Consider the following 21,060-nt stretch of genomic DNA (forward strand, 5'->3'; position numbering starts at 1 on the left):
CACACCTCCTCCCCGGCCAACATCTCTCGCTCGGATGATCCCCCGCCCCCAGCGGAGCCGGACCGCGGGGGCCGGGGCCCCCCCCCCCCCCCCCGCCAAGAAAGACGGAGGACGTGGGATCTAATCCCGACTCTGCCGCCTGCCGTGTGACCTCGGGCAGGTCGCTCCACTTCCTCTCTGCCTCAGTTACCTGTAAAATGGGGAGTGAGATTATGACCCCCCACGTGGGACAACCTGATTAGCTTCTATCTACTCTAGTGCTCAGAACAGTGCTTGGCACAGAGTGAGCACTTAAATACCGTCATCGTTCATTAGCCACCGCAGCCCACGTCCCCGGGCTCGGGCCTCGGATGGTATTCCCGCAGGAGCCTCTGCGGCCCTGGCCGCCGGTCGGTCGACCGTTGACGCGCTCCTCCCCCGCCCGAGCCCAGCGGGGTGCGTGGGGGCCGGCTTGCCTCGGTGGCCTCGGACCCGGAGCGGGAGACGCGAGACTTCGACGGGTGACGTTTTTATTGGGAGGAGTTGGCCGGAGGGAGGAGGCGGCAGAGCCAGAAGGGACTACTCTTGGTCCTGCTTTTGCTTGCGGCTACTCGGCTGGGGTGAGGGCCAAATGGGCGTCGAGGACGCCGACGCTCAGAGCCAATGCCCCGAGTGACGACCGGGCACAGAGGACGCCGGGGATGGGGCGGCGGGCAAGGCGAAGCGACGTCACTGGGGGCTTTTGCGGGGTGAAAGGGAGATAGCGTGAGCCCGTCCACGTCGGACCGTGTGCCCGCTTGAATCCGTTGCCTCCGCACGCCCCGGCTCCGGGGAGGGGGGTTAGGGCACCGGCCGGGGCTCGGGCGGGCGAGCCGAGGGCCCTATCTGACCCCAAGACGGGAGGTGTGTGTGTGCAGGGGGGCGGCTGTTGGCTCTCTGACCCCGGACCTCACCCCGGCCCCCACCGCGGGCGGCCTCGCCTCAGGCGGGCCCGGCCCGGCACCAGTCGTGGGCGTTGAGGAAGAGGCGGAGCCACGGCGACTCGGTCAGGGAGCCCAGGGCCGGGGGCCGCCAGGCCCACTGCCACAGCCGCACGGCCCGCTCGGGGTGAGGCATGAGGGCCAGGTGGCGGCCGTCGGCGGAGCAGACGCCGGCCACGCCTCCCGGGGAGCCGTTGGGGTTCAGGGGATAGCGCTCCGTGGGGACCCCCGCGTCGTCGGCGTAGCGGAGGGGGGCCAGGCCGGACGCCACCAGTCGATCGCGCAGGTCCGACGAGCGGAAGCGCATGTAACCTGCCGGGGGAGAGGGAGGACCGTCAGGGCGGGGCGAGGCCGGGCCTCCCGACCACCCACCCTCGCCCTCACAACCCCCCACCGTGCCCCACGTCCAACCCTTCCCCCGTGGCTTAGGCCAGTGCTCGGCCCGTAGTGAGCACTTAAAAAGTAGCACGGCGTGGCTCGGCGGATGGGGCACGGGCCTGGGAGTCAGAAAGACCTGGGTTCTAATCCCCGCTCCGCCGCGCGTCAGTGACCCGGGGCGAGTCACTTCCCTTCTCCGTTCCCTCATCTGTGAGTCTCATGTGGGTCAGGGATTGGGTCCCAACTGATTAACTTGTATCTACCCCAGCGCTTAGAGCAGTGCTTGGTACATAGTAAGCGCTTAAGAAACACCGTGATTATTATTATTAGCCCCATGTGGGACAGGGACTGTGTCCAACCTGACTGACCTGTACCTACTCCGCGTGCTTAGAAGAGTTCCAGGCCCACAGTAAGCGCTAACGAATGCCGTAATTATTAACGCATCATTACTATAACCGTTAATTACTGTTACCTTAATTACGATTACTTTTATAACCATTGTCATCATTATTGTTACCTTCACCGTGGGCAACCCAGATGGGCAGCACGGCCCCCACCAGCCCCTTCAGCATGAGGGCGGGCCCGGGCTCCACACGGAGGCTGACCCAGCGGGACTCGAAACGTCTGGACCGATTGGGCTGCAGGTGCAGGCCGGGCTGGGCGACGGGGCCTTCCTCCTCCTCCGTCTTCGTCTCTGCCTCCTCCTCCTCCTCCTCCTCCTCCCGGGCCCTTTTCTTCGGAGGATCGGCCCCCACCCACCCGAGCAGGGCCATCAGCTGGCAGCCATTGCAGACGCCCAGGCTGAAGGTGTCCGGTCGCCGGCGGAACCTGGACAGCTCCCTCCGGGCCCGGGGGTTAAAGGTCGCGGATGCGGCCCAGCCTGGAGGGGAGGGGGGTTGGGGAGGATCAACCGGGCAGGAGCCGCTCCCCAGCCCACCCTGGGTGACCCCCCGCTTTGCCCTCCCATCCCGTTGTCCCTCTTCCTGCCCTACCCGCCCAGGCCAACACCAAGGGACAGGGGGCTGTTGGGGAGGGGAAGGCGGTGCTCACCCTTGGCCGAGCCCAGGACATCGGCGTAGCTGAAGCCGCCCACGAAGGCCACTCCCCGGAACGTGTCCAAGCTGATGGGCCCCATGCACAGATCCTGCATCGTCACGTCCCAAACCTGGGTGGAAGCAGAGCCCCCGGGGGGGGGGGACACAACGCTGAGCCAGGGCCCGGTGGCGGAGGGCCCAAACCCAGCACCCTCTAGCCGGGGACCCCCCGGTCCCCGGCCGCAGTCCAAGGGAGGGTTCGGGGCAGCCCCGCTGACGTGTTTAGGCCCCACAGCCCTCGGCGAACGCGCGGCGCTTCCGGGGGCCAGTGGGGAGCCGGGAGGCGGCCCACGGCTGACCGCGGGCCCGGGCCTGCCCGGGGCGCCGAAGAGGGGGCGGGCCTAGAACCTCACCGGGCACCGGGCCCCCAGAGAGAAGCAGCGTGGCCTAGTGGAGAGTCCAGGACTGGAAATCAGAAGGACCTGGGTTCTAATCACGGCTCTGCCTCGTCTGCTGGGTGACCTTGGGCAAGTCACGTCACTGGGGTTACCTCATCTGGAAAATGGGAGCGAAGACCGTGAGCCCCAGGGAGGACAGGGACTGGGTCCAACGGGATTAGCTTGTATCTACCCCAGTGCTTAGAACAGTGCTCGGCACACAGTGAGCCTTTACCAAGTATCATCGTCATCATCATCATGAGAGACGAACGGGCAGAAACCAGGGAGGCAGAGGTGAGAGGCCTGAGTTGAAAAGCAGACAAGGTGAGGGAAGGGGATGGGGAATCTAGGTGGGAGGAGGTTAGCAATGATAAGGATAATAAAACATTAATACTACTACTTAGTGCTCACTGTGGGTCAAGCATTGTCGTTTACCATCGTCATCATCGCGAGCACTGTGCTGAACACTGGTATGCACAAGATAATCGAGTCGGACCCAGTCCCTATCCCACATGGAGTTGACAGTCTCGCCGGGGTGGAGGACAGGGCTTTCAGACCCATTTGGCCGACGAGGAAACCGAGGCCCAGAGCAGTGACTCGCCCAAGTTCACAAGGGAGACGAGCGGCAGAACGGGGTAGGCGCAAGGTGAGGGAGGAAGGGCAGGGAGGGGACGTTATTCCTGACTCCCAAACAGCCCCCAGATGCTTCCCAGTTTTTGCCCACAACGAAAGCTGAAGGCACCAGGGCTGGGAGGAAGCTAGCAGAGGGACTGGAGAAGGTGGAGTCGGGGCTGCAAACCGGGAAGGCTTCCTGGAGGGGGGTGTTGGTTCAGGGCAGAGTCTTGGGAGGGAGGATTCCAGATGGGGATGGGGTCAGGTTGGGACGTTAAAAAGACAGGAAGCTTTTGGTACTGCTGCACTCTTCCAAGTGCTTAGTACAGCGCTCTACCTCCAGAAAGCGCTCAATAAATACGACTGAAAGGATGAATGAAGGTGAGAAGACGGAGGGAAGACCAGCGGGAGGAGCCTGGAAGCCCCGAGCGGTGAGCTCTGCTGGTGTGGAATTTCCCGTGAGATTCTGGGGAGGGGTCGGCCCGGAGCCCCCAGCTGTGGCCCCCCGCCGCCCCTCTCCCCGCTCACCTCAAACCCGGCCATGTGGAAGGCGCTGGCCATCTCGCGGTCCCCGTTGCTTCCTTCCTCCCTCAGGATGGCGACTCGGGGGACGGGGCTCCCTGGATGGGCAGAGAAGATGTTGACGGCCACGGGCCCGGCCGCTCCCGGGGCCCCCCGTCCCCGGCTGCCCTCCCCCTCTCACCGGGCTGGCGGGGCACGGGGGCGGGGCCGTCGGGGGGCAGGGTGTACTGGGGTCCGGTCCGCTCCTTCAGGCCCTCCTCCTCCTCCTCGACGCAGCCCGGCTCGGCCTGCAGCCGCTCCAGGCGGAAGCTGGTCTCCTCCCACAGGGCTCGCAGCGATCCCACGGCCTCCTCCAGCACCGACTCTCCGTTCACGGCCAAGCGCACCTGCGGGGTTTACAACGACAGCGGTAATAATGTCCACGGTGTCTGCTGAGCGCTTACTACGGGCCGGGCGCCGTACCGAGCGTCGGGGTGGGTACAAGAAAATCGGGCTGGACACGGTCCCTGGCCCGCACGGGGCTCAGTCTTAATCCCCACTTTACAGATGAGGGAACTGAGGCCCAGATTAGTGAAGCGACTTGCCCAAGGTCACAGGGCACACAAGTTGGGGAGTTGGGATTAGGAATAATAGCAGTGGTATTTCTTAAGCACATACTCTGTGCCAGACACCGTACTCAACGCTGGGGAAGATACGAGCTAATCGGGTTAGACGAGGTCCCCGTCCCCCGTGAGGCTCACGGTCTTCGTCCCCCTTTGAGAGACACCATAACTGAGGCCCAGAGAAATGAAGTGACTTGCCCGAGGTCGGGCAGCAGACAGGTGGTGGAGTCAGGATTAGAACCCTTGACCTGACCCCCCCGGCCCAGGTTCTATCCACTATAACCGAGGTCTTAGTTGAGGTCAGCACCCGTCCCGAGCCCGGGGCCGCCCGCCCCCGGTCCCTCGCCAGGCTCACTCACCACGGCCCGGGGCCCCGGGGGGCCCGTGCGGCCCAGCCGCAGGCAGGTCAGCCCCGCGTCCTCGTATCTCTTCTGGACCCTGACCGCGGCCTCGTCACCCTCGCCCGCCTCCAGCACCAGCCCCGGCTCCTCGGCGAACAGCACGGCCAGCGCTGTGGGGAAGACGGGATGTCGAAGGAGGAGGAGAAGTGAGGGAGAGAGGGGGCGCACGGGGCGGGATGGGGAGGGGGCGGGAGCCCACTCACGGTCAGCTCCGGGGGCGGTGGCGACGTCCGCCTCGAGGCCGCAGTTGCCGGCGAAGGCCATCTCCAAGAGGCAGGCGACGAGGCCGCCGTCACTGACGTCGTGGCCGGCGCTGAGGAGTCCGTCTGTGCGGGGGGGTGACGAGGCGGCGGTGAGGGGGCGGGAGGGGAGGGGGCGGTACCCTCGGGCCCGGGACCCCGGCCCCCGCCCGTCCCTCCGGGCCCCGGCCCCACTGACCGGCGAGCAGTTCCTGAGTGACGCCGAAGGCGCGGACGAGGCTGGCGGGGTCGTCCAGGTCAGGCGGCGAATCCCCCAGCTGGGAGAAGGTCTGAGCCAGGGCGCTGCCGCCCAGGCGGTGCCGCCCCGGGTTCAGAGGTACGAAGAGGAGGCAGCCTGCGGGATCGGGGGAGGAGCGGGGAGACGCGGGGTGGGGGTGGCTATGAGGATGGCTCCTGGCAGGCTTGGCCTCCCACCCTGGAGCATGGGGGTCCCCAGCTCCCTGAAGGGGAGCGGTCCCAGAATCGATGCTGGGAGACCCCAGGGAGAGGCCGCCTCGCCCCCGCTCCCCGGGCCGCCCTACCCCGGGGCGAGGCGGCTACCTTGCCCGCCGGGGTTCTGGAGGTCAGGGGTGACGGTGGCTGTGATGTCGGGGCAGACGGCGTAGGCGGAGATCACCAGGGAGCCTGGGGGGGAGGGGGCAGTCAGGAGGGAGCGGCCGCCACGGGCCCCCCAAACCCGCCTACCACCGTCCCCCACGACCCTCCACCTCACCGGGCGCGCGCACTGTGTCTTTGCCCACACGGGCGGCCATGCTGAGCGAGTCCTTGCCGCCGTCCACCGCCACCCCCAGGGCCTTCAGCGCCGCCACCATGGCCCCGCAGGCATCCACCAGGGCGGCCCCCTCCCCGGGCAGCTTGGCTGCCCACATCCAGTTGGCGCTGCACTTCACGTCCTGCGGAGGACAGACCGGTGTCCCGCCCCGGGCCCGCACCCAGAATCTCCACCTCACCAGGGGCTCGGGACGCGGGCGGCGGGGGGACGCGGGGGGAGCGGGACTCACCCGCAGGTCGGTGACCCGGGCGAACACCAGGTTGGTCAGGGCTTCGGTCACCGCGAGGCGGGCGGCAGCTCGGGGGTCGAGGAGGCCCTTGACCGGCTGCTCCCCTAGCGCCACGGCCGCGCCCACCGACTCCCCGTGGCTCAGGGCCACCACGGCCACGTCGGCCAGCGGGGTGTGGAGGGGGCCGACGCACTGCTGCTGGGCTACCAGGCCGCCCACGGAGCGGTCCACCTGAAGGGAGGACGGGCGGCAGACGGTGAGGTCGGAGGAGGCGGGATAAAGGTCGGACCCGGGCGGGGGTGGGGTCGGGGAGGGCCGGTCTCGGGGAGGGGAGGGATCTGAGGGAACCGGTCCCGGGCAGAGATAGGGTCCGGGGACCGAGGCGGGGTCTGGGGGCGCTGGGGTCAGCCCCGGGTAGAGACGGGGTCGGAGGGGAAAGGGCGGCAGTGGGTGGGGGGTGGGAGGGGGCCGATACTTTGTTGGTGAGGTATCGCTTGCTGGCCACAGCCGGGAGCCTCAGCACCCGGTCCAGGGCCTGGCGCACGGTCAGTGACGGCGGCAGGGTCAGGGCGGTCAGCCGAGGGGGCATCCGGGTCAGGGCGAATTCCTGCGACGCCCCCGCCGGGAGGAGGAGGAGGAGGGTCAGGGCTGGCCCGGGGGAGACGACGCAGCCGTGCCGCCCCCGGGCCCCCGGTTCCCTCCGCCTGCCCTTTCCCCACGCCCCCGGTCCCGGTACCTTGCGGGGCATCTTGCCCAGCACCCAGTCCAGCTCCAGGTCCACGGGGGTCGGGGGAGGGCGGTCATCCCCTTGGCCGTCACGGGGCGCCGCCCGGTCGTCCACCAGCACCACCTGCCCCGGAGATACGGAGAGACCAAGCGAGGTAGTCGGGGGAGACGGGAACTTCTCCTCTGCCTCTCCCCGCCGCTCCTCTCCTCCAATTTTTTTTTAAATGGCATTTGTGAAGCACTTAGGAGGTGCCGGGCGCTGTACTGAGCACTGGGGTAGATACGGGTTAATCGGGTTGGACGCAGGCCCCTGTGGGGCTCGCAGTCTCAATCCCCATTTTATAGATGAGGGAACTGAGGCCCAGAAAAGTGAAATGACTTGCCCCGGGTCTCCCGGCGGACAAGTGGTGGAGCCGGGATTAGGATCCGACACCCGGGCTGGATCCACGATCCTTCTTAATCAGCGTGGCTCAGTGAAAAGAGCCCGGGCATGGGAGTCAGAGTTCATGGGTTCGAATCCTGGCTCTGCCACTTGTCAGCTGTGTGACTGTGGGCAAATCACTTAACTTCTCTGTGCCTCAGTTACCTCATCTGTCAAATGGGGATTAAGACTGTGAGCCTCATGTGGGACAACCTGATGACCATGTATCTACCCCAGCACTTAGGACAGTGCTCTGCACATAGTAAGCGCTTAACAAATACCAACATCATTATTATTATTTATTATTAATCGATCAACAAATGATATTTATTGAGGGCTTACTGCGTGCAGATGCGAGACACTTGGTAGACACGTTCCCAGCCCATGACGACCATCCAGTCCATATCTAATTTATTTCTATTGATGTCTGTCTCCCCCTCTAGTCTGTGAGCTCACTGTGGGCAGGGAATATGTCTGTATAGCGTTGTGGTGTCCTCTCCCAAGAGCTTGGCATAGCGCTCTGCCCACAGGAAGTGCTCAAAAAATACACTGAATGAACTGAATGAATGACCCATCCCACATTACCGACCCCAGCCCTACGTCCCACTGAGCCCTTCCCCGAGCCCAGCCCGGGAAAGGGACCGTCCCCCCGCCTCCCGCGGGTGACAAGCTCACCCGTCCGTCGCCGGTGATAGAGCCCACGAAGCTGGCAGGGCAGCGCTCGCGGGCGCACACGCGGGTGAGGAAGCTCTTCTCGGGGGGCCGCAGCAGCAGCGCGTTGGACTCCTGGTACTCGGCCCCCCAGATCTCCAGGGCGCTCAGCGTCGGGTCCCCCAGCTGCGGGGAGACAACGAGATGGACTGGGGGGGATGACGGGATGGACGACATGGCGCCGCCAGGCCGGGGCGGGAGGCCATCTCAGAGGGAGAGTGGGGAGGTCGGGGGTCCCCTCGGCCCAAGCCCCGGTGTGGTGAGGCGCGGGGCCGGGAGAGGGGATCGCGCGCTGACCTGAAAGCGGCTGGTATAGATGATCGCTCCGGCTGGGTCGCTCAGTTCCTTCAACACATTCCCTGGTCGGCGGGCGGAGAAGGGACACACGCAGACACATATTGGAAACTCGGACCTCCACCGGGGTCACACCAAGTCCCCTGAACCGTCCTCAGTGCGGAACACCCCCCTCCACTTTTTTTAAATTTTTAAAGTACTAGTTAAGTGGCTACTAAGTGCCAGGCCCTGTACTAAACACTGGGGTAAAGACAAGAACATCAGGTTGGAAACAGTCCCTGTCCCATCCGGGCATCCTGATCTAAATTATAATAATAATAACGATGGTATTTGTTAAGCGCTTACAATGTGCAAAGCACTGTTCTGAGCTCTGGGGGGGGATACAAGATGATCAGGTGGTCCCACGTGGGGCCCACAGTTTTAATCCCCATTTTACCGATGAGGTAACAGACACAGAGAAGTTAAGTGACTCTGCCCAGAGTCACTCAGCTGACAAGCGGTGGAGCTGGGATTAGAACCCATGACCTCTGACTCCCAAGCCTGGGCTCTTTCCATTGAGCCTCGCTGCTTCTCTAAATCAGAGGAGGATTTCATCCCCATTTTATGGATTTTTTTTTTAATAGCATTTGTTAAGCACTCACTATGTGCCGGGCACCGTTCATGTGCTGGGATAAGAGAATTTATCAGGTTGGACATAGTCTCTTTCCCTCGTGGGTCGCCCGTTCTTAATCCCCATTTTACAGACGAGGGAACCGAAGCCTTGAGAAGTGGAGTGACTTGCCTCAAGGCCACACGGCAGACAAGTGGCAGAGCCGGGATTAGAACCCAGGTCCTTCTCGCTCGCAGGCCCGGGCTCTATCCACTGGGTCGAGAGAAGTGGAGTGACTTGCCCAAGGTCACCCGGGAGACCCGTGGCGGAGCCGGGATTGGAACTCGGGTCCGCCGACTCCCACGCTCGGGCTCTTTCCATTAGACCACTTCTGCTTCCCTAACCCAAACCCCTAACACTTCCTAACAGCGGTCCTGGCCGGACGCCTCCCCCGCCCCTCACCCCTCTGCCGGAGCCCCCCACCCGCCTCGCCCCTTCTCACCGTTGCCGCCGGCACCCTGGTCGTGGAGGCTGCAGATGGGGTTCCCGCCGAGGGCCTCCACGCAGGCCCGGATCACCCGGTTCATCTTCTGCTCCATCTCGGGGTCTCCCCGCTGCACCGCCCCGAAGTCCAGTTCGCTCGCGCTGTCGCCCTGGACCTGCCGGGGGCGGGCCTTCAGCGTCCCTCGGGGTGTCCCCGTCCCGGCTCCCCGGGCCCCCGAAACTCACCTGGATGGAGGAGGCCGCTCCGCCCCCAACTCCGATCCTGTAGACGGGTCCCCCCACCTTCACCACCTCCATCCCTAAAGGGGTCGCGGGGGAGAGAAAAGGGAGAGGCTCAGGGGACCTCCATGTCCGTTCCGCCCACCCACTCTACCGGATCACACTCTCCCGGGTCACACGCTCCCACAGTGAGCGCTCAGTCACTGACGGAGCCGGCGGGAGAGGAGACGCTGCATCTGGGGAGTGGTAGCCATAATAACCGTGGTGTTCGTTAAGCGCTTACTACGTGGCAGGCATTGTACTAAGCGCCGGGGTGGATATAAGATCGGGTTGGACGCAGTCCCTGTCCCAAATGAGGCTCACGGTCTGAATCCATTTTGAAGATGCGGGAGAAGGGAGAAAGACAGAAACGCGCCAGGGAAGACGGGGAAGAGCCCTTAGGGAAGAGAGGTCACCTGCGACGGTGGAAAGAGCAGCTTGCCTGCGGTGTGTTTGACACACGTAGTAAAGCGCTTAACATGTACCACACGAATGAATGTGAGCCGGGGCAAGTCCCTTCACTTTCTCTGCGCCTTGGGGGGAGGGTTCAATACCTGTCCACCCTTCCTACTTGATCTGCGAGCCCCCTGTGGGATGGGAACTGTGTCCGACCTGTTTAACTTGTGTCTACCCCAGTGCTTAGAACAGTGCTTGACACGTTCTAAGCTCTTAACAAATGTCATAGTGAGAAAGGAAAATAAAAGACAGATCCCTTCACTGTCAGAAAAGCCTGAGGAGGAGAGCACCCAGCCCTGGCTGTGGGTGGGCCCTGAAGGGTGGGTCACTCAGGTCTCCTCGCTGCACTAAGAGTCTCTTTGTCTAGAGCCCTTCTGGGCTTTATATGGGGAAGGGGGGACCTGGTGAAGCAGCTTGGCCTAGTGGTTAGAGCCCAGGCCTGGGAGTCAGAAGGACCTGGGTTCTAATCCTCCATCCGCCACTTGTCTCCCGTGTGACCTCGGGTAGGTCGCTTCACTTCTCTGGGTTTCAGTTCCCTCATCTGGAAATCGGGGATTGAGACTGTGGGACATGGGACAGGGACTGTATCCAACCAGATCAGCTTGGATCTACCCCAGTATGCAAAACAGTGCTTGGCACATACTAAGTGCTTAAAAATACCATCATTATCATTACGATTGTTATAATTATTTTATTATTGGGGGTGGGGGAGTCTCACCGGGCTCAGGGGTCTCCTTGCTCACGTGGGCGGCCTCCATGGAGCCAATGCCACCGCTGAACATGATTGGTTTGATCCACTCCCGCCGCTGTCCGTCAGGAAGCCGGAGGCCCAGGGAGCGGGCGAAGCCTAGGCCCAGAGGTGGCCCATGACAAAAGGTTACGGAAGGAGGGGTGAGGGCCCGGATGACCACGCTGGCTCTCACCCCCCACCTCCACCCCGGCCCCTCCCCCGGGCCGCTCACCTGCCAGCACGGGCTCCCCGAACTTGTTCCCGTAGTCCGAAGCCCCGTCGCTCGCCTCGATGGCCACGTCCAGGGGCCGGGCGAAGTTGTCGGGGTACTCCAGGCTGGCGTCCTCCCACGGCAACTCGTACCCTGGGGGCGGGGGACGGACGGACCGTCAGCGCCGACACGTGCCAAATCGCCGGGGGGACTGAGGAGGGGGTCTCATACGGGTTGGGAAGTGGTGTGGCCCCCGGGGGCGGAAAAAGGCTCCAACCCCGAGGAGGATCGGGAAAGGGATGGGGGGGCGTCTGGGTCAGGAAAGTAAGGACCCTGCCTTAATGTCCCTATCCCTCATCTACCTAATCAAATCTATCTATCCATTCGTTCAAATGTCTGTCTCTCCCTCTAGACCGTCGGCTCACTATGGGCAGGGAGTGTGTCTGTTGTACTGTACTCTCTCCAGAGCATAATCGAGTTCTCTGCACACACTAAGTGCTCAGTAAATACAACTGATTGACTAATTGAGTATCTTTAGGCCCGGATCACCCTCTCCCCTCTCCCGGAGAGACCATCTCTGAAAGTCGAAAGACAAACCAAGTGGGAAGAGCGGCTCGCCTCTGGATCGCCAAAACCCCGGGGGGACCGTTTTCTCTTTATGAATGGTATTCGTTAAGCACTTTCTATATGCCAGGCACTGTAATAAGCGCTGGGGTAGATACAAGCTAGGGTCCATATCCCACATTCAATTGGATCTATTAAGCGCCTACTGTGTGCAGAGCACTGTACTAAGCACTTGGGAGAGTACAATACAACAGTAAAGACTGGCAATCCCTGTCCATAATGAGCTGACAGTCTTGAGGGAGCTCAGTCATTTTTTTTTTTTTAAATGGTATTTGTCAAGCATTTACTACATGCCAAACACTTTTCAAAGTTAATTAGGTCAGACATGGTCCCTGTTCCACATAGGGCTTACAGTTTTAAGTAGAAGGGAGAAGGGATATTGAATCTCCACTTTACATCTGAGGAAACTGAGGCACAGAGAAGTCAATCGACTTGCCCACAGTCAGAGCCGGGATTAGAACGCAGGACCTCTCCCTCCCAGGCCCGGGCTCTTTCTACTAGGCCACGGTGCTTCATAACCCCTCTTTTACAGTTGAGGGAACTGAGGCAGAGACAGAAGTGAAGTGGCCTGCCCAAGGTCACCCAGCAGACAAGTGGCAGGGCCAGAACCGGAACCCAGATCCATCCTTCTTACTCCCAGGCTCGGGCTCTATCCACTAGGCCAAACTGCTTCCCTGTTATGTTTGGAAGGCGGGAACCGGGGACACAAGGGCCCCTGGAAGAGGAGGGAGAGTCCCTCCAACAAAATAAGAGTCCTTCCATCCCCCCATACCCCCGACTTCCCTCCCCCAGGGACACTGGGCACCAAGACCAGGCCAGGGGAAGGCCCGGTCCTTGACTGGGGATCACAGTCCCCAGCGGGGGTGGGGGGGGCCAGGCCGGAGAGTTCTCGGAGCGGGGAGGGTCACCTGGGATGTGGAGGTTGCCGAAGCAGTAGCCCGCCGTGCCGGCCACCACGTGGGCCCCGCGGCCGGTGCACTGGATGTCCCGGATCCTCCCCCCGGTGCCTGTGGTGGCCCCGCTGAAGGGGGCGACGCCTGGGGAGGGGAAGGGGCCGGTTAGGCTACCGGCAGTCAGCCCCCGCACCCGACCCCCTTCTCCCCACCCTCGTAGCCTCCCTGCTCACCGGTGGGGAAGTTGTGCGTTTCGGCGGTGAAGATGACGTGCCTCAGTCCCTGCTTCTTCTGGAACAGGCTGGGCTGGGACGGGTCCTCGGGGCACAGGGACCCCACTTTCCGCCCCTGGATGGCACTGGGTGGAGCGGGGAGGGAGGGGATGGGTGGCCACTAGCGCCGCCCCCTTCTCCCTCCCCCTTATAACGACAATACTTGTCCGGCGCTTACTATGTGCCGGACACCGTTCGAAGTGCTGGGGTAGATACAAGTCACAGGTTGGACACGGTCCCAGTCCCACAGGGGGCTCAGAGTCTTAATTCCCATTTTACAGATAAGGGAACTGAGGCCCAGAGAAGTGAAGTGACTTGTCCAAGGTCACCCGGCAGACACGTGGGGTAGCCGGAATTAGAACCCAAGTCCTTCTGACTGCCAGGCCCGGGCTCTAGCCACTAACGCACGCGGGGTCCCCGTCCATATCCCGTGGGGACGACCCAGCCCCGCACCTGCTGTTGTCACAGAATTTGATGACATTGTTGGGGTTGGAGGACGCCTGGGTCCCCATAACAGCCTCAAACAGCGATTCCTTGAGCTCCTCGCCATCCACCCGCAGGCGACCCTTGAAGAACCAGTGGCGACTGTGCTCGCTGGGGGAGGGGAGGGGGGGTGATTACAGGGTCCTAGGGACCCCTCCGCCCCCCGCTGATCCCAACCGAACCCCAGGATCCTCTCCGGGTTCAGACAGGAGCTGTCGGGAAGGTGTGTCAGTGGGGAGGGAGAAAGGTGACACTGAGGCTTTTGGGGTTAGAGCGGCTGAGAAAAAGAACGGAGCAGGAGGGAAATCCAGCTGCGGGAAAAAAGCCATTTGCCACGCTCGCCTTCTCTCGCCTCCTTCCCCGAGGCGTAAGGGAGACCCGGCGAGGAGGGCAGAAGGAGAGGGAGAAATAGAGCCGACCGGCGTGAGACGGCCGACCTCTGGGGAGTGATTGGTGGGGGCCCCGCCACCCGCTGCCAGGTCAGCCCACCTGTTGGACTGGGCCAGGTCGAAGGCCTCCACGGTGCTGGGGTTGCGCCCAAGCTCCTGGAAACGCCGCGTGTAGAATCCAGGTCCCAGGAGTCAAAGGCCAGGCCTGCAACGAAAGGCCCCCTGCCCTGTTCACGGCCGAGGCATCCCCCCCCCCCCCCCCCACCCCGGGCCGCAGCCTACCCAGCTCCCGGTTGGCCCTCTCGAGCGCGGGCCGGCCCTCGGCCAGGACGTCGATGGCGCCGACGGGGGCGGCCGGGGGGCCCCCGAGGGAGAAGGTCCGGATGGGCTCGGGAAACGGCTGCTCCGTCATGCGGTCGTGGAGGGCGGCCAGGGCCGAGGCCTTGTCCCGGGCTGTCGGGCCCTGGGCCAGCTGTGGGGGACAGACACGGAGTGACACTCTACGTTGGAAGCTCCTTGTGGGCAGGGAATGCATCCCAAGCGCTTAATACAGCGCTCTACACACAGTAAGCGCTCAGTAAATTCGACTGACTGGACCAAGGAGCCTCTAAACTGTAAGGTCATTGTGGGCAGGGGATGAGTCTCTTGTATTGGACTCTTCCTAGTGCTTAGTATAGAGCTCTGCACACGGTAAGCGCTCAATAAATACGATTGACTGACTGACTGGGCCGGAGAGGGAGCCTCTAGACGGTAAGCTTGTTGTGGGCAGGGCATTTGTCTGTCACAGTGTTCTGTTGGACTCTCCCAAGCGCTTAGTACACTGCTCTGCACATGGTAAGTGCTCAATAAATACAACTGACCGATCGACTGACTATTCACATTAACGTCTGTCTCCCCCTCTAGACGGTAAGCTTGTTGGAGGCAGGGAATGTGCGTTCTATTGTTACATTATCCTCTCCCAAGCGCTTAGCACAGTGCTCTGCACACTGCTCCATAAATACCACTGACCAACAGACCGGGTGGGCCGGGGTCAGTGAGCGCCCCCCGTCCCCCCGGGCCCCCGTTCACCGTGAGGAGGTAGCGGCGGGTGGTCTCCACGCGGTCCACGGCCCCCAGCCCCGCCACCTGACATACGGACGTGATGTTGGTGGACGCTGGGGTGGAGAAGTTCAATCTGGGAAAAGGAGAGAAGGATCCATGAACATCTAGAGGAGCGGCCTGGTCCAGTCGCGGGGAGCCTGCGAGTCAGGAGGACCCGGGTTCTACACCCGACTCTGCCCCTTATCTGCTGGGTGACCTCGGGTAAGTCCCTTCACTTCTCTGGGCCTCAGTTCCCTCATCTGGAAAATGGGGATTAAGACTGCGAGCCCCACGTGGGATGGGGATTGGGTCCGACCTGATTAGCTTGGATCTATCCCAGTGCTTAGAACAGCGGTTGACACCAAGTAAGCGCTTAACAAATATCACAATTATTATTATTATTCTAATCCCGGCTCCACTCCCAGCCTGCTGGTGGACCTTGGGCAAGTCACTTCACTGCCCTGGGCCTCGGGCTCCTTCTCAGGGGAATGGGGATTCCTCTAGACTCTCAGCCCCTCGTGGGCAGGGAGCCTGTCTCCCAACTCTCCTAACTGTCCTTGCCCAAGTGCTTAGGACAGGGCTCCGCACGCAGTGAGCGCTCGATAAATGTAACGGAAAGACTGACCGTCTACTATTCATTCATTCACTGGTACCTGTGGAGCACTTACTGTTTGCGGAGCGTTGTGCCGAGCGCTCGGGAAAGGACAACGACAATAATAGTAACATCAGGCCATGAAGGAGATTCGTCTACGCCATCCCTTCCCCCTCCGGGTGGACGGAGGGGTCCTGGCTGCTTTGGGGAGGAGCACGGGCCCTCAGCCTTAATACTAATAATAATTGTTGCACTTGCTCAGCGCTTACTATGTGCCAAGCAACATACCAAGCACTGGGGTAGATGCGAGCAAATCAGGTCAGACACCATCCCTTGTCCCACCTGGGGCTCCCAATCTTCATCCCCATTTTCCAGGTGAGGGAACCGAGGCCCAGGGAAGCAAAGTCACCCGCCCGAGGTCCCACGGCAGACGAGTGGCGGAGCGGGGATCGGAACCCAAGTCCTCCCGACTCCCAGGCCGGGGCTCTCTCATTCCCGAGCCGTGCCACGGAAACCCGGGGCGGGGAGGGGGTAGCGTTCCTCACCTCGGTCCGACTTCGAGGAGCAGGTCATGGGGCCCGGGCCGGAGGCAGGACGTCTTGGTGACTTCCGCCTTTTCCAACGGACAGCCGAACAGCCATCGCAGCTTCTCCTCCTCGTGAGGGGTGGGCCCGGAGGCCCCTGGGGGCACATTTCTCGTCAACTCCCCCGCCCTCCCCTACCGGACCAGTCCCCCACCCCCCCGCCCCCCAATACCTGTCCAGTTGACATTGAAGCAGAGCTCGGTCTCCACGGCCCGAAAGCCCGGCAGCTGGGCCCGGAGGCATTGGAGGGCCCGGGTTTTGATCGCCCCTTCGGGGCCCCGAAGGCGTCTGTAGAAATGGATAACTTGGGGTTCGTCGTCATTCGCCTGAGGCGAGGCGGGGGACTTATTTGATGAGGGCGTCCCTTTCTGGAAGACAAAATAACCATGCTGTGTGGAGCCAAGTGGAGCAGTGTGGACTAATAATAATAATATTATCATTCTACTTGTTAAGCGCTTAGAACGCATCAAGCACTGGGGTAGATACGAGTTAAGCGGATTGGACGTGGTTCCTGACCCACATGGGGCTCAGCTTCATCCCCATTTTCCAGATGAGGTAACTGAGGCACAGAGAAGTGACTGGCCTGTGGTCACACAGCAGACATGTGGCAGCGTCCGGATTAGAACCCGGATCTAATCTAATGAGAAGCAGCGTGGCTCATTGGAAAGAGCCTGGGCTAGGGAGTCAGAGGTCATGGGTTCTAATCCCTCGGTCTCGCCTATCCCGCCGTCGACCCCCGGGCCACGTCCTCCCGCGGTCCCGGAACGCCCTCCCTCCTCACCTCCGCCAAACTCATTCTCTTCCCCTCTTCGAAACCCTACTTAAAACTCACCTCCTCCAAGAGGCCTTCCCAGACTGAGCTCCTCTTCTCCCTCTACTCCCTCTACCACCCCCCTTCACCTCTCCGCAGCTTAACCCTCTTTTCCCCCCATTTCCCTCTGCTCCTCCCCCCTCCCTTCCCATCCCCCCAGCACTGTACTCGTCCGCTCAACTGTATATATTTCCATACCCTATTTATTTTGTTAATGAAATGTACATCGCCTCGATTCTATTTAGTCGCCATCGGTTTTTACGAGATGTTCTTCCCCTCGACTCTATTTATCGCCATCGTTCTCGTCTGTCCGTCTCCCCCGATCAGACCGTAAGCCCGTCAAACGGCAGGGGCCGTCTCTATCTGTTGCCGACTTGTTCATTCCAAGCGCTTAGTACAGTGCTCTGCACATAGTAAGCGCTCAATAAATACTATTGAATGAATAATCCCGGCTGCCGCTTGTCAGCCGCGTAATTTAGGGCAAAGTCACTTCACTTCTCTGGGCCTCAGTTCCCTCATCTGGAAAATGGGGATGAAGACTGGGAGCCCCACGTGGGACAACCTGATTACCTCGTAACCCCTCTCAGCGCTTAGAACAGTGCTTGGCACATAGAAAGCGCTTTATAAATACCATCATCATCATTGCCCATCTACTTGTTTTGAGGTCTGTCTCCCCCTTCTAAACTGTGAGCCCGTTGTTGGGTAGGGATTGTCTCTATCTGTTGACGAATTGTACTTTCTAAGGGCTGAGTATAGTGTTCTACACACAGTAAGCGCTCAATAAATACGACAATTAATGAACCCGGGTCCTTCTAGGGACTCCCAGGCCCGTGCTCTATCCCTGAGGTCGTGCTGCTTCATATGCGACAGACCACCACCCTCCCCAGCTCCAAAGCCTCCTCAGAATCCCAACTCCTCCAAGAGGCCTTCCCTGATTAAACCCTCACCTCCCCTACTCCCTCTCTCTTCTGCATCACCTATATGCTGGATGTGTCCCCTCTGAACACTTGATATTCACCCCCACCCTCAATCCCACAGCCCCTATGGATATATTACCCTATTTATTTTGTTAATGAGGTGTACATACTCATGATTCTATTTATCGCGATTATTTTGTCTTGCTTTTGTCCATCTGTCTCCCCCGATTAGACCGTGAGCCCGTCACTGGGCCGGGATTGTCTCTATCTGTTGCCGAACTGTACATTCCGAGCGCTTAGTACAGTGCTCTGCACATAGTCAGCGCTCAATAAATACTATTGAATGAATGCTCATATCATTTACTTGAATGCTTGTCTCCCCCCAGACCGTCAGCTCCTTGCGAGCAGGAAACGTGTAAATGAGATCTGTTGTACTAGACTCTCCCAAGTGTTGAGTACAGCAGTAATAATAGTAATAATGTTGGCATTTGTTAGGCGCTTACTATGTACAGAGCACTGTTCTAAGTGCTGGGGGAGATACAGGGTAATCAGGTTGTCCCATGTGAGGCTCACAGTTAATCCCCATTTTACAGATGAGGTCACTGAGGCACAGAAGTGAAGTGACTTGCCCACAGTCACACAGCTGACAAGTGGCAGAGCCGGGAGTCGAACCCATGACCTCTGACTCCGAAACCCAGGCTCTTTCCACTGAGCCACGCCGCTTGAGTAGGCGCTCAAGAAATACCGCTGATGGACTGTTTTATTGTACTCTCTCCAGCGCTTAGTCCAGGGCTCTAGACACAGTAAGCCCGTGGACTGTATCTAACCAGACTAGCTTAGTGCTTAAAACAGTGCCTGGCTTAACAAATCAAAGTAAGTGCTCAATAAATACTACGGACTGTTGTATTGGACTCTCTCAGGCCCCTAGTTCAGGGTACACACAGGAAGCTCTCCACAAATACCACCAAATGTTGGATTAGATCCTTCCAGGGCATTTCACACTGTAAGCACCCCAAAAATAGCGTGGATTAATGGTTGCCCTGGACTCTCCCAAGTGCTTAGTACAGTTGTTTGCACACAGTTAGCACCCAGTCAATACCAATGATTGACTAATTGTTGTACTGGACTCTCCCAAATGCTTAGTTTAGGCACTGCACACAGTAAGCACCCAATAAATACCACTGATTGACCACTGTATTGGACTGTCCCAAGAGTTTACCGCAGGACTCGGTGCACAGTAAGCGCTCAATGAATATTACTGATGCATTGGACTCTCCCAAGCACTCAGTCCAGGGCTCTGCACAGGGTAAGCAGCAGGACACAGTGGATACAGCAGGACACAGTGGATACAGCAGGGCCTTGGGAGTCTGAAGGCCCCGGGTTCTGCTGTGTGACCTTGTGCAAGTCACTTCCCTCCTCAGCGCCTCAGTCACCTCATCTGGAAAATGGGGATTGAGACGGTGAGCTCCACGTGGCGCAGGGACTGTAAACCCCGCTTTCCCTCAGCTCCCCCTTCCTTCCGCGTCCTCACGGCTTGCTCCCTTATCCATGCTTGGCACATAGTAAGCGCTGAACAAACACCAGTTATTACTAACCTCTATAAGTACCATCGATTGGCTGTAACAGAGCGATAGCAAGGCGTGCGGGGACCGCGCATCCGATTGCTGAGGCCAAAGCGGCGACCACCTGGCTCTGTCTCCAGCGGCTTGTCCTGGGGGGGGGGGGGGGGGGGGGGGGGGGCGCACATAGAGAAGCAGTGTGGATCAGTGAAAAGAGCAGGGGCTTGGGAGTCAGATGTCATGGGTTCGAATTCCGGCTCCGCTGTGTGTGATTGTGGGCAAGTCACTTCTCTGGGCCTCAGTTCCCTCATCTGCAAAATGGGGATGAAGACGGGCAGCCTGATTACCCTGTATCTACGCCAGCGCTTAAGCCAGTGCTCTGCACACAATAGGCACTTAAATACCAACATTATTATTATTCTAATCCAGGCTCCGCCACTTTGGGCAAGACACTTCACTTCTCTGGGCCTCAGTGACCTCATCTGTAAAATAGAGACTAAGACTGTGAGCCCCCAACCTGATGACGTTGTTCCCCCCCAGCGCTGGGAAGAGTGCTTGGCACATAGTAAGCGCTTAACAAATACCATCATTTGATGTCTGTCTCCCTGCTTCTAGCCCCTAAGCCCGCTGTGGGCAGGGATTGTTTGTCTTTATTGCTGAATTGTACTTTCCGAGCGCTGGCGAGAAGCAGCACGGCTCATTGGAAAGAGCACGGGCTTTGGAGTCAGAGGTCATGAGTTTGAATCCCAGCTCTGCCACGTGTCAGCTGTGTGACTGTGGGCAAGTCACTTAACTTCTCTGTGCCTCAGTTACCTCACCTGTAAAATGGGGATTAAGACTGTGAGCCCCAGGTGGGACAACCTGATTCCCCTGTGTCTACCCTAGCGCTTGGAACAGTGCTCTGCACATAGTAAGCGCCTAAAAAATACCAACATAAAATAAGCACCATGAAGTAGGGGTGACCATGATGTCGAGGGGAGTCCATCCAGGTGCCACCCTCTGAGTTCCTTGGGGGCAGGGAGCGTGTTTACCAACTCCGCTATACTAGACGCTTCCAAGCGCTTAACCTAGAGTATTGATTGACCGCTGACGGTGTGCAGAGCACTGTACTAAGCGCTTGGGAGAGGATAGCCTAACAGAGCGGCGGCTGGCTGAGCCTGGCCCGGGTGGATCAGTGGATCGATGGTTCAATGAAGGCCGCCCCAAAGGCCCCCCTGCAACGGGTCTCATTCATTCAATAGTATTTATTGAGCGCTTACTATGTGCAGGGCACTGTACTAAGCGCTTGGATTAGACAAATCGGTAACAGATAGAGACAGTCCCTAATCGGGGGAGACGGACAGACAAGAACAATAGCAATAAAGACAAGAACAATAGCAATGAATGAATGAGTGAATGAATGAATGAATGGGCCTCAGTGGCCTCCTCTATAAAATGGGGATGGAGCCTGGGCGCCCCACGTGCGACCACCCGATCACCGTGCATCCCCCCCCCCCAACGCTTAGAACGGCGCTTTGCACAGAGTAAACGCTCCACATCGTTATTAAAAAATGATAACTTTATATTTTATAACGAAATTGATCAGGAAAAGGAGGGACGGACGGCCGAGACGCCCCACCGGGAGCGCCGTACTCACACGTTCCCGAAGCGGGACACCAGACGCAAGGCCTGGTGACGTCATCACGCAGGGACCTACCCCAGCCGTTGGCGCGGGGCATTGTGGGATGGGGGGTCGGAGGGCTTCTCCCAC

The 21,060-nt window shown here is 60.0% G+C and overlaps 1 protein-coding gene across 1 annotated transcript; it reads right to left on the bottom strand.

Moving 5' to 3' along the window:
- Positions 1-492: 492 nt before the first annotated feature.
- On the bottom strand, positions 493-21,024 carry PFAS (phosphoribosylformylglycinamidine synthase). The gene is given in 29 exon segments (XM_029055279.2): positions 493-1,271; positions 1,855-2,217; positions 2,388-2,502; positions 3,949-4,040; positions 4,124-4,328; positions 4,904-5,055; positions 5,149-5,271; positions 5,384-5,539; positions 5,746-5,829; positions 5,918-6,098; positions 6,207-6,437; positions 6,682-6,813; positions 6,943-7,056; positions 8,029-8,190; positions 8,362-8,423; positions 9,450-9,606; positions 9,677-9,750; positions 10,884-11,012; positions 11,128-11,259; positions 12,639-12,767; positions 12,857-12,981; positions 13,349-13,489; positions 13,868-13,946; positions 13,949-13,972; positions 14,050-14,239; positions 14,836-14,941; positions 15,985-16,120; positions 16,196-16,391; positions 20,947-21,024. Coding segments are annotated over 29 exon segments (4,146 nt in total). The 5' UTR covers positions 20,992-21,024; the 3' UTR covers positions 493-960.
- Positions 21,025-21,060: the final 36 nt, after the last annotated feature.

The sequence above is a fragment of the Ornithorhynchus anatinus genome, chromosome X5, assembly GCF_004115215.2.
Source record: "Ornithorhynchus anatinus isolate Pmale09 chromosome X5, mOrnAna1.pri.v4, whole genome shotgun sequence".
NCBI lineage: Eukaryota > Metazoa > Chordata > Mammalia > Monotremata > Ornithorhynchidae > Ornithorhynchus > Ornithorhynchus anatinus.